General features: G+C 36.0%; 2 protein-coding genes across 2 annotated transcripts in view; one reads left to right on the forward strand and one right to left on the reverse strand.

Moving 5' to 3' along the window:
- The window catches only part of Vang (Strabismus domain-containing protein Vang), a 29,031-nt gene extending 19,727 nt beyond the window's left edge, over nt 1-9,304 (forward strand). Inside the window, exons 5-8 of the mRNA XM_083124929.1 lie at nt 440-649; nt 2,302-2,473; nt 3,649-3,857; nt 5,918-9,304. Coding sequence (XP_082981055.1) covers nt 440-649; nt 2,302-2,473; nt 3,649-3,857; nt 5,918-6,136 — 810 coding nt within the window. The 3' untranslated portion in view covers nt 6,137-9,304. The remainder of the gene's footprint in view (nt 1-439; nt 650-2,301; nt 2,474-3,648; nt 3,858-5,917) is intronic.
- Nucleotides 9,305-12,335: 3,031 nt separating this feature from the next.
- Nucleotides 12,336-17,553, reverse strand: LOC145989697 (cyclin-dependent kinases regulatory subunit-like). The gene is made up of 4 exons (XM_083124930.1): nt 17,454-17,553; nt 15,695-15,772; nt 14,426-14,553; nt 12,336-13,225 (listed from the first exon to the last, which is right to left on the reverse strand). The coding sequence occupies exons 2-4, from the start codon at nt 15,751-15,753 to the stop codon at nt 13,134-13,136; spliced, it is 279 nt and encodes a 92-aa protein (XP_082981056.1). The 5' UTR covers nt 15,754-15,772; nt 17,454-17,553; the 3' UTR covers nt 12,336-13,133.
- Between the last annotated feature and the right edge of the window lie 67 nt (nt 17,554-17,620).

Raw genomic sequence — 17,620 nt, forward strand, 5'->3', positions numbered from 1 at the left:
CTGTTTATATACCGAAACGTCACGTTTTGAAGTCTGAAGTATCCTGTGAGTTATGCAATTCACGGAAAATTGGTTAATTCTGCTGTAAATATTTGAGAAGCGAAAATGGACTGCTTTACACAGGAATAAATTTAATATTCTGGTAACTACATAAATGGGCTATTAGAAGGGGCAAGTTTATTTTGTGTAATAAGTGCAGTTTTTAAATTTAATTTATAATTATATTCACAATTTTAAAACCATAATGTCATTTTATATAGCACTTTTGATGTGATTATTCACCGCTATAACACCGAAATTTTATTTTATTTGCCGCTTTTGAACCCAAAATAGACTCTGTTTTTGTACCGAAGTTTTGCTTTTTTATTTACCAAAAATATGTGCCTCTAATTATATCATACAATTAATGCAACGGAAATACTAAAATTTGCAATTTCAGGTTGTTCGCAGCCCAGATGGAGAGAGCCGTGCATACTCAATTGGCCAGTTAAGCATACAGAGGGCAGCAGTGTGGATCTTGGAACACTATTACACAGAGTTCCCCATCTACAACCCATACCTCGAGCGTTTGCCAGTGTCAAAGTCTCGGAAGTCAGCTTCCAGCTTCAAGTTTTATGAAGTAGATGGGATCACAAATTCTACATTGCAGGTGAGTTGGTTCAGCTCCATCCATTGCATGCAATAAATGTTTCAAGTTGTAGAGTGATTGGTCCAACAATATGTATTTAATTATTGTTTCACTTACAATAAGAATACAGCGTTACAATTGTGTATATTTCTGTCTGTTATATTAAACCTGCTTCTAAATTGAAAAGTGTTTTTGTATTGTCAAATATCTTGTGCTTGCTCACTGGGATCAGTCTGTTATTGTCAGCAGCAATAACAACTTGTTTTCTGATGTGAATATCAGCTGAAGATCACATATCAGAATCTATAAAAATCTGAAGCTAGTCCTAATAGTCATTGATAATTTTTGCTTTTCGATTTTCATAAGTTTTCAACCGATGGAATGTTAGACAAGGCAAGTGTAACTAAAAACCAGGAGGCATGTCCATAGTTGACCAAAAATGATGGAATACCGGCTAAAAATAAAATCTCAATTCAAGCCCACTTATACTTAGATATGCTAAGTGAGACTAGCTTTATAGTTTAATGTGTGATCTGAGCCACCTAACGCTTTCCAGATGTCATCGGTGGACGGGCTGTTTCATAGTTCGGCTTTCCTTAGTTCACTGGGGCGCACCAAAGCTTTCACTAGGTTAAACAATGATGTCATCACTTTACACCAGCCTCAATAGCTGGTGTGGCTGGTGAATCAAAATGGCATCGTCTGCACTGAAGCTTCTTCTGATTCATGATATGCTTTCTGCAGGCAATAGGACGGTATGTCACGGAGGGTGAAAAAACTGGATACAGACATAAACTGTCGAAATTTTAAATATTACTACTCCTTCACTTGCACGCAAAGTGAAATAAAGTATGCCGATGCATCAAAACATGCATCCATCTTCTGCTGCAACATGCAGGAATGCATCCATTTGCAAGATTCGATATCTATACAAAAGAATACCACTCAAATTCATACTGCACATGCAAAATAAGATTATGCTAAGTGAAAATATATAATATTCATGAAATATCTTCTGTAATTTGGTCACTGATGGTGAATTTTTCCTGATAAACTGGGATTTGCGTGCGCATTTGGAATCTTAACTTTCATTTGTTTCAGTGTGGAGCTTTCCGAATTTCACCGAATTTGATGTCATTTTTGTAGCACCAGTCTCATGCATGCTGGTGAAATCTGGAAAGCATGGAATGTGTGCATCAACCAGGTATTGAACCCAGGACCCCTTTATTGAAAAGCAATAACTGTACCACTATGCCATCAGAAGGCATAAATTGCTCATGTGTTCCTTGTTTGGTACAGTTAAATATGATACAGAGCTTGAAGTAGATATTATCAACTGGGGGGATGTTTGGTTGAGCGTTGAGGCTAGGTGGGAGATGTTCCTATGGTTTTATCATGGTGAGATGGCTTGGACTGGAGGATGCCATACTCTTGCATTCTCCTTTCACATGGAGCACTGACATGATAAACTTGAAATAATGATATAAACAAATCATAATGTGCAATTTTAATGGGGGGGGGGGAGGTAGTTTCCTTTTAGTTAGCACAAGTTATTTGCTCTATTCGTATCCCCATTTCATTATGTGTGGTGATTGTCTTGTAACATTGATTGATTAGATGTTAGATCTATATTTCATTCATACCTCATTGCTTGTATCTGCATATTGCAACAGGGCCAGTCGAGAGCCATGTTGGCTGCTCACGCAAGACGCCGGGATTCCAGCCACAACGAACGATTCTACGAAGAACATGACTATGAGCGACGGGTGAAGAAGCGCAAAGCTAGGCTCATCACTGCAGCAGAAGAAGCATTTACCCATATCAAACGGTTACAAAACGAACAAGGTGTGTCCCAATAAGCTAGCTGAATTAAGAAATTTTTGCAATAATGTTGAAATGTAAAATTTGATCTTTTTGTTAGCCCTGTAATAATGCAACACCGAAACCCAGGATGTCATTGGTGGTTATAACTTCTTTTAACATTATCCTCTTCTATAAGGCTACAGATGTACGTACACATGTATGGTTACAAGAAGAGGTCAACCAAGAGTGGTCAGTATTGTGCACTGAGAAACAAGAGGCTCTAGGTTTGAACCCTGCTGAAGACGATGGATGCATCATTGTCTTTTACCCATTTTCCATGTAATCAATACATCCTCATTGTCAGGATTACTCAAATCTGTATAGCCAATATAGAAACATTGAAAATTGGAATACATTTGCTTGTAATATAGAATATTTGTAAAACTTGTCTGTAATTTTATCAATATATTAGTATTACCGCCGTGAACCGATTCTCGGAACGATTCATACTATTTCTTCAAAATTGTAATTTACTCTGAAAAGTTTAGTTTTCATTTTTCAGTTTCCTCGTGATTGATTTTCCCACCTGTCCGATGGCTTCATCAGGCATGTATTTGTGCATCCACCAAGTATTGAACGCAGGACCCCTTTATTGAAAACCAATGACTGTACCACTATGCCATCAGAAGGCATAAATTGCTTATGTGTTCTTTGTTTGGTACATGCCTGATGAAGCCATCAGACGTGTGGCTAAATCGATCGCGAGGAAAAATTTGCACAGAAAAATGAAAAGTAAGCTTATCAGAGTAAAATACCTATCTTTGCATAACCGCCAAACAGATATCTTTAGATACAATTAAAAGTTGTTTAAAATATTGAAAAATATTCCACTTCATTTGTAAGCATCAGTTTGCAAATAATTTTGCTTTAAAATATTCTAGAATTATAGCAGAATATTAAATTAAATGCATGTTCTGTAATCACAAAATCCAGTTTTTCACACAAATTTTTTGCAAAATTAAAAGTGTAAAAGATTTCACATAATTTCTAGGGTAGATTCTGTGAAAGTGTCATGTAGCATTTTTGTTGTTCCATGAAAGCCCAAGCATCTGCTAGTCTGATAAATAAATTTCAACACTTTCTGATACTGATCGAGTATGTACCATCCCATCCTGGAATATTGGTGAACACTGAATATAATGATTATTTCATTGCAGCTCCAGCAATCCCCATGGACCCCCATGAAGCCGCTCAAGCTGTGTTCCCATCGTTGGCCAGGGCTCTTCAGAAGTACCTGCGAGTAACAAGGCAGCAGCCGCGCCACTCGGTGGAAGTCATCCTGGCTCACCTGGCTAATTGCCTCAGCCACGATCTTACTCCACGTGCCTTTCTTGAGCCTTTCATTGTGCCCAGTCCAGTGTTACAAGTAAGTGTAGTGGAACTAAATGTACATGTTTTATTAATTGAAATTTTTTGTCATTGTTCACAATAGGGTTGCGTCAATACCACTGTGAACCGATACCCACATCAATTCCGGTACTCTACCGATTCCCAACAATACCTATCAGGGTGTCTACCTGTCAAGTAATCAACGGGTAGATCAAGAAAAAGTCAAGAATTTTCGCTATTTTTTTTTTACAGTATAGTGAATTTACATTGTTACATACTTGTACTGGGATTTGATAAAATTGAATATTTGGACATCTAAACTTGTATTCAGTTGTGGTTAAGATTTTCTCGCTTTGTTTCTTGAGAATTACATTGAAGTTTTGTAAAAACATTAAATTAATGTGCTCATTCCCCATCCAGGATGAAGGCTGAATCATTAAGTTTTACACACACACACATTATTATTAAAGCAAGTTTAAAACTCTTGTTAAACACAGTTTCAGTTTTCATCTTAGCCTTGTGGTTGGGGTTTTTCATTGAATAAAAATTCCTTAATTTGTATCTATACGTAAGTAGGGGACGATTAAATGAATGTTAAGAAAAAGTGGGAGGGAACATTCAAGATTTTTGGATTTGTTATTTTGGTAGATACCCTACCTATGCTTGAAAATTGTAACGATTAAAAGAGTTTTCAAAATTTTAATTAACAATGGTGGGTGAGTACACTCTAATTATAAGCATCAATTTACCAGTTTTGCTTTAAAATATTAAAAAAATTGCATGGGTATATTAAAATACCGATTATGCACCGGTAGAAAAGCTAAAGCTAATTCAGGTGTCAGCTTCTTTTCTCAGGAGCCATTTTTTAAAAAACATATCATCAAAGGAAGCCATGAATCCCACTAAGATAAAGCTACACATTTGAAATGAAATCTTAAAACATTTAATTTATTAATACAAGATTGGATTAAAAGTAATTAATTCATGCGCCAGAGTGGCTAAAGCAAGCTCAACTAGTAACAGCATGAATAACTACGCAATAAAATTTGGCTAACAACAGTGAAAAAATTTGTAATGGCATGTTGATTATTATTATTTAATGATATCACGTGATACGGAAAACACACAAATTTAAAAAAAAACATGTGCTGTACTTGTTATTTTACAATAAGGTAATGGATATTTCCATAAGTGAATACAAAGTATTAAAAGAATATATATATATATATATATTTAGCACTGAATTTGTAAATTCAAGCACCAGGTGAAAATTTTCAGGCACCAGGATTAGATTGAAGTGTCATGTAGTATTTGTGCATATACAGGGTGATCCTAAAAGAAATAGACAGTTACAGTGTTTTACAGAAACAAGAGTTTTAATAACATGGCTGAAATACTTACATGGTTGGAAGAGTATGTCCTGAAGTTTACATGGCTAAGTGACAAATGTTGTGTGTGTGACTCTTTTGTAACATGACAAATATCAATGCGATCGCCCAGTTCTTCCTGAATACTTTTCCCCTTGCACAGACAACCAGTTTCCTCATGCAATTTCTTGCTCCAATCGTAGATGAACTGCCTTGTGGGTGGTTGTTTGCCATACCGTGTTCTAAAACGACACTGTACGACAGTAACAAAATTTGTTTTTGCAAATTCAAGTGCACAGAAAGCCTTTTCTACCTGGTTAGCGGCCACATTGATCCTGATGTCATGAAAGCCAACTAAAAGTGGAGGTTATAAACTTGAAGACTTTCTCTATAAAACAGTACTAAATGCTTTCTGATAATACAAACCGTTTTTGATTTCTAAGGCATTTAATCTGTTTATTTCTTTTCGGTTCACCGTGTAGATTTGTGTAAGAAGTAAATTTCAATCATGTTTGTGCTATGAATTGAAGTATTGGTTTGGGTTCTTTGTGGATTAAATGAGTTGTCCATAAGGATTTAATTTCCATGTTTGTTCTTCTTAATCCATTCACTTGAATTGGGTTTGGTTTTTATAACAGGCTCCTGTTTCCCATGTTAGAAGGGTGAAAATAGCCTGTGCTGACACTCCCATTGTAATTTTTAATAATCCTTTTATCAAACTTCATTTCAGAACGAGAAGGAGCAGAAACCAGTGCAGACTTGGGCTCTCATCTGTGAAGATTTGCTCTCCAGACCGATCCAGCATGGAACTTGCTTCCAGCTTCGGCAGAACGATGTGTCTTTACTTTGCCAAGTGCGAGCTCTTCCCCACTTCAACATAACGGAGGAAGTGATCGACCCAAAGTCCAACAAGTTCATGTTGAGACTGAACTCCGAGACGTCCGTGTAGGAGTCTACAGAGCATTCAGGCAGGTTATTATTATCGTGTGGAGTTGATCATCTCGCTTTTGTGGATGCGTGTGCCTGTGTATGTATATGTGTACGTGTGCATATGTATAGACTTGTATTAATGCAAAATGATATTACTATGGCAGGTCTAGCCTGCCAACAGTACGCTTGCAATTAAATGTCACTGAGATTTGTTGCATCGAACCTATACTTGGACCAAGTATCATTGATTCTAACTGCCTAACCTTGACAAGTACCGAAAAAGAAAATTAGTGCATATGGTGTACAAAATAATCACTACGGCATCATAACATATGTTCCTCGGATGATTTGTGAGGACCCTCATAACCAACATTACGAGATAACAGGTATAAGGAAAGGTACCAATAACAATAAACTGTATCAATAAATAATGGATATTGTGCTGCAGTGATGCGAGTGAAAGCATTTTCCATCTTATTCCCTGCACCGGTAGGTGAAACTACCAAAAGTATAAATAGTGTGTCAAAAATATAGGGAGAGTTTAGTATGTCATGGGCTTCAAGTCATGTCACGCACACTTCACTTTAGAATCATATTTTGCAAGACAATTTTCACAGCGAAGTTGCCACAACATTTTTATTTTTGGATATCTATCTGGACATCCTATATATTGAAGAAATATATACTTTCTTTGAAGAAAAATACTTAAAAAGAAAATCATTATAAATTGCATTCTTCATAACCAATATAAGTATTTAATTTGACATGAATATCACAAGAAGAAAAATGTATCATGGATATTTTGACATGAAACTTAGAATATCTTCAGAAATAAAGCAAGATTTTTTTATAGTTTATTGTGTTTCAATAAACGAAACTGAATCCTGGATAAAATTAAGATTTTTCCTTAGAAAAAAAAAATATTTCTCCATTCATTCTTCCAGTAAAGTGTAACCACCAGATTTCCTAGTAGCTAATATCTTAATTACACAGTCTGTATGTTAACTCCCCAATTTAAAAGTGATTAAACACAGGATTTCTAACCTGAGTCACTGATGTTCTATACCAACAAGTTTGCCTCTGTCTTTCTAAAAATGTCCATGCTCTTGTTCCATGCAACAATAAACTGTACAGAGGGCAAAGGTTGGCTTTTGCTGGCACAGACGTTCATAAGACAAGCCCTATCATATACCTAATTCAGTTTCCAGTGTACAGCTGTATTGGATGTCTGTGTTGCTGTAGCCAAGACAGATAGATAAAGATACTTCTCAAACTTCCACTGTAGCTTTTCATCTTCAGGAACTTGGTGATATAAAACTAGCTAAAGACAGTCTGTCCAAACATTTCTTACTTTAAAAACTGAGATCTCGCCCTCTGAAACGGCTGTGCTGTCTTCTAGAAAGCTGTCGCTGGCACTCACATTTGATTCACGTATCACTCCAACCGGTTCAGCAGCTCTCCTTGATATGTGGCCTGTATGTTTGATAACAGTGGGACTAAGATTTGGTGTAAGCTGCTTAAGTTTTCCATGTGGAGGTTTTTTGGATGTACAATCAGCCACTGTTACCAATGGTGCAGTTTTGTAAGTTTTAATTGGAAGTGCATGGATACCTTTGTGCTGAAAATCAAATTCACAAGCCAATTTCTGAGTAGGAGATGGAATTAATGGAGATTTTGTACATTTTGGATGAGTGGCAGTGGAGGAGGGTTTTTAATATATGCAGCTACCAGGCTGTTGATTAATTGTCAGGTCTCTTAGGGAGATTTCAGGTCAAAGCGACAAGTGACAGTAGGGTTCACAACGAAGTGACAAGCCACACAGGCCCCTCAATCTGCGAGGAACTATGCACCACGCATGTGAACAATAGACTGATGCATGCCATTGAGAAAAGGGCGACTCTGGCACCTTGTAGTGTCGATTCGAATCGAAAGGTTGCATTGTTCACTGTCACTTTGGTCTGAAAGCTTCCTAAAAATAATGTAAAAAGAACATATCAGTCAGAAACAGTACATTTAATTTTCAAGAATTGTAAATATTAAATATAATATATGAACATTCATCTCTTAAACTCAGGTTAATATAAGTACAACATAAAATAACACGCAAGTATGTTGAACAGACAAATAAGTTTGAATCTCAAATATAGGTGTTGATATATTGAATTTAATATTCAACCTAAAGAAAACACCATGTAGAATTTTTAATAGGCAAATTAATAGACTGTTTTTGACAAGTTTTGTTCATATGGCAAGTATGGTGTAACACCAATATTTGCATCTCTGCAAAGCACAAGCGACATACTACTTGGGTATGAACCAAGCAATAGAAGTGTTCCATATGGTAGTGGCATGACAGTTATGCAAACCTGTATCCGATTGGCAAAATCTTCAATGACACATGTCTCTTCAATGTGAAATCTCCCTTGGTAAATGAAGGCTGAAAATGTTATCAAGTGTCTGGGAATAAATACTCATATTTTTTAGATGGTCAAGTTCAAGGAATCTCAGTGACATATTTTTAGTGAAGAGAGGCTGTGTCCTAATTGGCAAATGCTCCGTTATGTTCTTTCACATCGCTTTCCTCTGCCGCCAAAGTCTTCTAAATGAAAGCGTTCCCTTGCAGTACAGGTGTCAGTTCAAATGTCTGGTGTTCAGGCACACAGTAAGGAACCAGAAGGCAGATGCCAACCAAACATTACAGTGCTTTCAACCCCCGCACTATGGCCTCTTAATGCTGTCTTGTCTACCAAGAGAAAATAGACTGTCCTTAACTCCTCCCGTTCTTGCACCAGATTCCACCTATTTGCTACTAATGAGGCATGTGATTTCTTATTTTACATTTTTTCTACCTACAACGTTATCAATAAATTGTTCAAGTAGCACAGAGTTTAAATCGTCTGTTCATTAAACATTGCATCTACAAAGTGAAAGTTGCAATATGGCTGCCAGGTGTAGGGCTACAGTGAGTTGAAGCGTGCATTTGTTGCACCTTCCACCTCTCCCCTTCAACTTCACTTATACCTCAGATTCGGACGATAATGGTCGGAGGATTCAGTGGTTGGAACAGTGCTGCCAATTCACACACACCCTAATACCATGGAAAACAGCGTACATGTCAATCAATTATCAAAACTCATAGATAGGATATATTTGAACTTCTTCAGCTACTCGTGTCTTCACTTTTTCAAGTGCCCAGTGAAATTTAATTGCAAGCGTGGCATTGTTAGTGTTGTTGCTAGCGTGCCGAAAGTGAAACATCTGCATGTTCTCCTGTTGAAGAATGTATTCAGTATTTAATAAGTAAAAGATTCATACTCTCTCCAGTGTAAAGATTATGGCATTTTACAATATTGTGTGAAATGAAAGTTAACTGTAGACTATTTGTAAACACATAAATGTATTGAGTTTGTATGTTTTTATTGGCCTACTTATGTACAGAACCATGTTTTTTATATGTATTTATTAATTGTTTAGTACAATTTTATCAGATTACACATGTAAATAAAGTAATGCCTTACATATACATGTTTGATTAAGTGTTTCTTATGAATTAGAAAAAAATATATGAATAAAATTATGAGAATCTCAAATTGAAGAAAACCTTTGATTATCTGTGTTGTATCTCTTTTGGATGTAGTGCCAAGGCCAGGTTCCGAAAGTCGCACGAGATTAATACGTTAGAGTTATGGCCATTCCCCATTCAATAAGTCCTGTTATGATTGTATTCTTTCTCTCATTCTCTCGGAGAGAGAGAGAGAGAGATTGTAAAGTTTGTTATGGCATTCCATACGTCACTTTTCATGTGATGCGTGAGGTTTGTTCTCGCATGAACTGCATGGAGCAGGAGGCTAGTTTTTTAAGTGAAAATTGTTTTTTTTTATACTTAAAACATTAAAATGCTGACCAAGGCAAAATTTATTGTATAAAAAATATACAATAAAAACTTCATCTTTCCACCCTCTAACAGGGTCTTCTTTAGATGAAGATTCACAATAAATTAGAGAAACATAACGTTTTTAGTGTGTATTTTTTATACAATAAATTTTGTCTTCGTCAGCATTTTAATATTTTATTAACATGGAAACAAGTTACTTGCACTTTTATTTTTCTTCTATTAATTTCTGTGGCTACTGCCATTCTCATTGGAACTTGCTGCCACCAAAATTAATATAAAAAAAAATGTGGAAAAGTGATTGCATAAATGTATATTCATGAATATAATGAAATACCAGAATTTTGCACTACATTATGTCAGGATATACTTGTACTGGCTGGAATCCAGTGTATCCCATCACTAATCGTGAATCATATGGATATGGACAGTTGGTTCAAAACTATATGATGGTTAAAAGTTCCTTAGTTTTTAAATACCATAATTTTTTTTTTTAGAAAGGTATCTTGATGGTCTTCCTAATGTTTCAACCTCAATACTCCTTCAGGAAATTAGGCAAGTACAGGATGTGAAGAAAGGTTAACACGTGGGTTAATTTTCCTAATTACTGTACTATGTTTTCTTCACATCATGTATTTTGTTAAATTGATATTCAGAGTCGAAATCAAGGGTAGCAGTTGTCAGCCAGACATTGAATGTGGAACATCTTGACACTGTGACCTTGATTTTAACTTCTGACTACTGTTTAACCTTATGAGCAGAGAACAGATATGTAAATACATATGGATAAAAGCAAGGAGGGCCAAAAAGGCTAAATAAAAATAAAAAAAAGGAAATGCTCGCCAGACAAGGGAAAAATTATAATTTTCGCATTCTAACGCTGCATCTTCGGTACAAGAAAAAAGACTGAACCGGAAGTTGGAGATCTGGTAGAAGTAATAGTGTATAGAACGGAAAAAACACTTCTGTCACCAGGCTCGTCGAAACAGAGGTAGGGTGGGAGGGATGGGTTGCAGAAGGGGGTCAGTTACTGGGTGGCCTTGTTCAGGCCAGGGGATATGGTTGCACTCATAGCTGATATATAAGCCCTCTCCGATCTTTTGCGAACTGAGGCTTTGGCGGGTTGGGGTAAGAGATGGAGGATCGCTACCCGGAAGCAGTCCTTGAAAGGGGTATTGTGGTTGTTTGTATGGACGGCGACAGTGAAATCCAGGTTGTGGATGGAGGTGCAGAGGTTGAGGGCGGTAGATATTTCCCCCAGGTAAAAATCACCACAGATGTTGCAGGTGAGGAGGTAGATCAAGTTTGAGGTGTGGCAGGTCCCTTTGGGGTGGAGGGTAAATTTGCCAGAGGCCATGTGCACCTGGAGGGTGTGAGAGGTGATAAGAATGGGGCAGGTTTTGCACCTAGGGCAGTTGCATTTGTGGGATGTTGGTTTTGTAGAGAGGGATTGTTGGAGGTAGGGGGGGGGGCATTTGAAAACCACACTGGGTTTGTCAGGAAAGATGTTTTTGGTTTCAGATCACTGTGCAGAATGGGAAGAAGAGAGAGTAGTGTGTGTCTGATTTTGTTCAGGTGGGGATGATATTGGGTGATGAGAGCAGGTGGGTTGGTGGTGGTGGTGGTGTATATGTATGAAGCTGAAATCAGTTCTATTTTGTTTTATCTTCACGTATCATGGCATGCAGACTCGAAAAAAATTTAGTTTCCATATTTTTACATATGTCTTCTCATTTTAGTTACTTTTACATATTATTTCCATATTTCAGAACATTTCTCAACATGTACTACATGTACCCGTGAGACCAAAAGAGTTGGGTGAATTTCTTGCGAATAACTGACAGTCTGAAGTGATGTTAAATGAAAGTTTAAGGCCTTCTTTTATACCCTCCATTTGCGTTAATTACAAGTTTGCTGTTATCCCAACAATACTGTTTTTATTTTCTTTCAATTTTACACCTCCCAATTGTTTGCTTTTGAAATTTGTTTACTTACACTTGTTGCCTACAATAGAGAATGAGAACTCCAGCAGCAGCTCCTGGTTGTTACGTTATTTTGGAACGTTGGAAGAGAGTCTCAATTCGAGCAGCGCATTGCTAACCCCTCACTTGCTGCTAGTTGCGCACCAGAAGCAAGGATTTTGTACACAGTATTTTCATATTTAGCACATTTTCACTACATTAAAATCCGTTCCCTGCTTACGAGTTGCCAAAATGGATAAAGCAAGTGGATCTGTATAAGGGGAGAGAGCTCAACTAGGTTAATGAAGAGTTGCCACACTGTGTCATCTTGAGTGAAAGGTGGTAAAATATAAAATATTTTCACATTGGGGAAAAATGGTTTATTTACATTGTAGAGTACAAAATCATTTGAATGGCCAACTTATTTAGTAAACACCTCAACAAATGCTTGTGTTGACACAAAACTTAAAAATTTAGTAGCATACATTTTCAAATGATAATGTTAACATTGAAAAATTACCTAGATCACAATTATATTCACATTGAATAATTGCTACAACATATCAGAGCAATTTTCATACATTATAAATGCAGCCTTGGAAAATATGAAAATTCTATAATGCATATCAAATGGAAGTCCACAGTATTTTTCATCTGCAATTTATATCAATGAATTTGAATAAAATAGATATGAATTCTTGAAAAATGATGAAAACAAACCAATTAAAATGCCATGTGTGTTTTTCCGAATGCAAACAATGATTATCTTTATTATCAAATATACATTGTGATTTTTATCTTGAAAAGGCACGCAGGTTATAAATAGGATGAAATATTGACAAGATATTTTAAAAAAAGTACAAACTGATGATACCAATCATTGGTAAGATGTGAAATTTTGAGTGTGATAACACAATAACAATTTAACTTAACCAGATCAGCACACTGACAAAATTATGCAACCAAACCCCCTCCTCCTCTATTCTTGACTGCAGGTTATAGGCACAAAGCTTAATCTGTAAACATTTTTACTGGATGATTTTTCAAGGTAAACTTTTTAATCATTTTTTTTAAAGAAAACATGGAACAAGAAAAGTTGAAAAGGAATTTACTTTATAAAAAGAAACAAACTGTTGAAACTGTACATGTCACAAACGAGTAACTCAGCTGACTTCAATGTGGCGAGAGCTTGTGTGTGGAACGCCATTGGGAATAGAACCTGGCTTCAATCGACGGAAAAGCAGTATGTGTGGTTCTGAAATAAAACGAATACAGTCCGAAATGAATAACAAGGAAAAAGGTGGCATTAATTAAATACAGGGTATTACTGTACAACATGGACAAACTGTCACAGTGTGTAGCACACATGAAGATTGACCAAACTGTATCTTCTATCCTTTATGCATACAACCGTGTGCCACAGATTCATGGTTGCAACTGACATTTATTTTTTTCTGCCAGAAAGCAAGAAAATTTCAAGTATGGTATGGACAAAACTTACGAAGACCTCTTTTGTGTAAAAGCATGATTTAAGTGGAAGATGTTAAAAGTTATCACAACCTGCCAGCAAGGTATTGTTTCCATAACATATAATCGATTTTTTAATGTTATTTGACACAAAAAATAAATGGCAGTGACAGTTATGAATCTGTAGCTGCATGCACATGCTCTGAAAGTTTGACAGTTGCATGGCATAATTACCGTATTTGCTGACATGTAAGATGCACTTTTTTCCTTTAAAAATAGGTCTGAAAAACAGGTTGCATCTTGTACGTCGATACTCAGTTTTTGATTACTTTCATTTCTGGAAATTTTCTGTTCTGAGTTAGACAATTTCTTTCTTGTGGTTTGGGACGAAGAAGATTCAAATGTATTCTTTCCTAGTTAGATTAGGTAAGTTATTTCTTGAAAGTAGACCTACATATTACTTCGTATTTCAAATACTGTAAATTAATTATAAATTCAGTGATAAAGCTTTTCCCTCAAAAATGTGTATGAAAAATGGGGTGCATCTTGTATACAGGCAAATATGGTACTTTGTGTTTATCCACGATGGCCACTTCACAAGGAACTGATTTGATCTACCGATATTGATTGAATTGTTGTTTTAAGTCCACTTTATGCACAGAAAGGCTAATCGGAACTGGACCTACTGTTTAAAGTGGGATCCCTTGCTTACAAGGTGACGAAGTTACCATTACACCATTGAGGAGGCCCGATCTACTGATATGAATCCTTCATTCCCTGATGATGCACACAAGAAATCTGTGAAATGAAAACATTTCGATAGGCAGCACTTCACTGCAATTTCAACTTAATTGCCAAGCACATTGAGTTCTCAACTCGGGATCTTGCCAATGACGGTTCTGGTTCCAAACCCTGGTCTATGCACGAGTGCCTAAAAAGGAACAAAATCGCTTAACTTCCAACCAAGAAAATGAGTCAAAACATTTACCTGGGCTGTGCATCATGTAGTGAACCCATCCAGGACTCTGCTGAACCCCAAGATTCCTCCACTCAGTTTCTGTCATCAGGTGAGATTTTGGAACATGCTTTGCAATATCAGAAGGAAGGATCACATGTCTGTAACAATAAACGGTATCAGCATTTGTGAAAATTGGAAACGTTGCAATATACCTTAAATTCCCAAGAGTTTATATTCCTTTATAAATTATATTAGTGGTAGAGAAAACCCTGCTGGCATCACCAAAAGATGAATAGATTAAACTATTAACAACTGTTGGTTCGTGAGCGAGAAAAATGTTCAAAGCTGCTAGCCTTGAAGTTCCCTTATTTCTGAACTACCCAAAGTGGCATTTCTCCAAGTTCCAATGTCTAGACACCTTGCTTATAAAATTAAAAGCATATAGCAAATCAAATAAAAACTAGGAGTTAATTAAAATTGCATGCCTCAATACTGTCAGACATTTATTCCTGTATTCCTGAAAATTAACAAAATTACAGACTTTCTCTATATTGTCAATTCTTACTCCAATTTTTTGTGTCTGATATAAAAAATATCTATCATCTTGTTGAAAATGTTGGTAACAGTTTGAACTAGTCAAAACGGATTTCTTCATTTTTACACAAGAAACTACTTACGTGAATCACTTTCTGTAGCATTGTTGAAGTTCCCGCATGTATTTTTTGTCATCGTTTCATCTTTTTTAGCCATAATTCATGTTTTTATCTATAAAAATATCACAATTGCCATTCCTACCATGTACTTTGTCTACCTCAACAGGATGTTCCATGCGTTTGATGACGTAACCCCCTGTCAGTGTTTCCAACCACCCCGTCTTTTTCCAAAAAGATTACGTGACCCCAAATTTTATCTATGCTTACCTAACCTTACTGTGAATGGTTCGTGGGGCTATCCGTGCATGGTTCTACGTATTAGCATAATTTAAAACCCGGAAGTAGGTATTTTTTCATTTACAAGGTTGGAAACACTGCATACCCACTCCAAATCGACGAAACACAAGCATGACACGCGATGATCCAGAATGCTCACGTCATATTGTGGCACGCAAGCGAAAAAAAGGAACAACAATAATTACTCGTAACATGAAAAACTGAAGTTATCTTAGTGAGAAATTAATAATTACACCTTATAGAATGTTCCGCAATGCACAATAAGTAAGTAGCAATGTTAAAAAGGACGAAATAAATGAGTTAAAGGTGTTTTGACTAGATTAAACTAGTAATGAAATGTTTATCTTACCTGTATTCATATATATCATCAAAGTACTTTTCTGAATACTGTATCTGTTCAGCTGGCATTGTGAATTTTACTATTATCCTACAAGAATAAAGAAAAATACATTATAATTATTCATGATGTGTGTCCAATGTACACAAATTTAATAATGACATGTTAGGTGTTCTATTTACCACAGTTTTGTTTCTTGGCATACCCTCATTTCATTTCATTATGTATTTGCCTCCCTTACACAAATTGAATTCTCTACATGTGTGCATGCATATGCTATGGAGGCATAATGAATGCATGCTGCATCTTTCTTGTAAAATACTTTTGCTGTCTCATATACTTCTATTGCACCACTTTACAGGTAGTGGCCACTTGCCAACCGTTGCCTGGGCAACATGTAGTGATGGGCTCCATCCTGTATTTTATAATGGACAGTTAACCCACTGTGACACCTTGAGAATTATGTTGATTTTTTAATCGACAGATTTCAATGTTTTACGGAATATAAATTGATGGTTCCAGCAAATGGAAAACACAAATAATGGAAATATTTTATCCCGAAGTATGGCCCGGCACTTGTGAGTACTTTCGCAACTTTCTATTAGTTGTTATTGTTGTTGCTGTAAGTCCACTTAATGCACAGAGAGGCTAATCGGGGCTTAGTAAAACAGTTTGTATGCACATTAAAATAGTGAAAGAATACGTCGAAAATTGCTGTCAACTCCAAATGTGTGCATTTCTGTTGAAACATCAAACAAAAAAGTACATAACATTCATGCAATCTTTGTGCTAATGTCGACCCAATCATTCTAAAATTATGAAATAATTCCCCTTGGAAAACGAGTCAATGCAATGTTTCCTAAGGTGTAGACTACATTAAAAAAATAACACCATGTAAAAAATTGCATTCAGTGTACAACAAAGGCATAATTTCAAATCTTGCAAAGTTTAAAAATTCAATATGCTGACCAAGGCAGTAATTTAATTTTATTATAAAACAAACTAAACGTAATGTTTCAACCTTATAGCAAGGTCTTCTTCAGACTCTGCACGAAGTACAAATGTCAGACATTGACCTTGTTATAAGGTTGAAACGTTACGTTTAGTTTATGTTTTATAATAAAATTAAATTACTGCCTTGGTCAGCATATTGAATTTTTATATCATGGAAACAAGGCTTAATGGTGTTATACTTGCAAAGTAAGAAAACGGACAGAGTTAAAAACTTAAAAAGAAGCAAACTCTCAATACAACTGAAACCAATCAACCATATTCACTACCAGTATAGGAATTTTTCAATCTTATATTTCATACATCAATTATCATTAGGTTCACGTCAGAAATCTGTCATAAACTCTGCATAATTGTGTTTGACTTTATGTAAGATTACTTCAATACGTTCGTTTTTTCTGGAACGTGGTGTAAAGAAAATGCAGTTTTTAAAAAGGTGTCACGCAGAGTTGTTAGATACATATCACATGGTAACATGCATGTCACATACGTTGTTTATTGGAAATTAAAAAGTTTTTTGACAATGGCACAGATGTAACCAATCATCCTCGCACCTTCTAAAATTAAAATAACATTTATAACTTAGAACGAAGGTCACATGTCAGTACACGTAACAATGTCACGCTTTGACAGTTGCTGCTATCAGTTTTGTAACTACACATTCTAATAATTACGCAGAGTACAACATATAAAATCAGTTGAACTTACGGGAAATGTTATACATATACATGACATAAACATTTCAGGATATGATACTTACGTTTGTAAGTAAAAAAACAAAAAAAAATATACCCACAACAAAATTTATACAAATTCCCTCCAAATTTCGCAGTGCTTCACAGAATAACCTAACCCACAGATTACTCGTGTTCCGAGTAAACGTCACCAAATCGTAATGTGCTTGCTGTTACGTGTTGTTGGTCATCG

Source organism: Lepisma saccharinum, chromosome 7, assembly GCF_977018435.1.
Source record: "Lepisma saccharinum chromosome 7, izLepSacc3.1, whole genome shotgun sequence".
NCBI classification, from domain to species: Eukaryota; Metazoa; Arthropoda; class Insecta; order Zygentoma; family Lepismatidae; genus Lepisma; species Lepisma saccharinum.

What these genes read in the sequence shown, in the direction of transcription:
- LOC145989697 (XM_083124930.1), bottom strand. Translation starts at nt 15,753, where the DNA reads ATGCCAGCTGAACAGATACAGTATTCAGAAAAGTACTTTGATGATATA. An exon ending in GATGATATATATGAATACAG is followed by an intron (nt 14,554 to 15,694) that starts GTAAGATAAACA and finishes TTATTGTTACAG; the next exon opens with ACATGTGATCCTTCCTTCTG. An exon ending in CTACATGATGCACAGCCCAG is followed by an intron (nt 13,226 to 14,425) that starts GTAAATGTTTTG and finishes GTTTTATTTCAG; the next exon opens with AACCACACATACTGCTTTTC.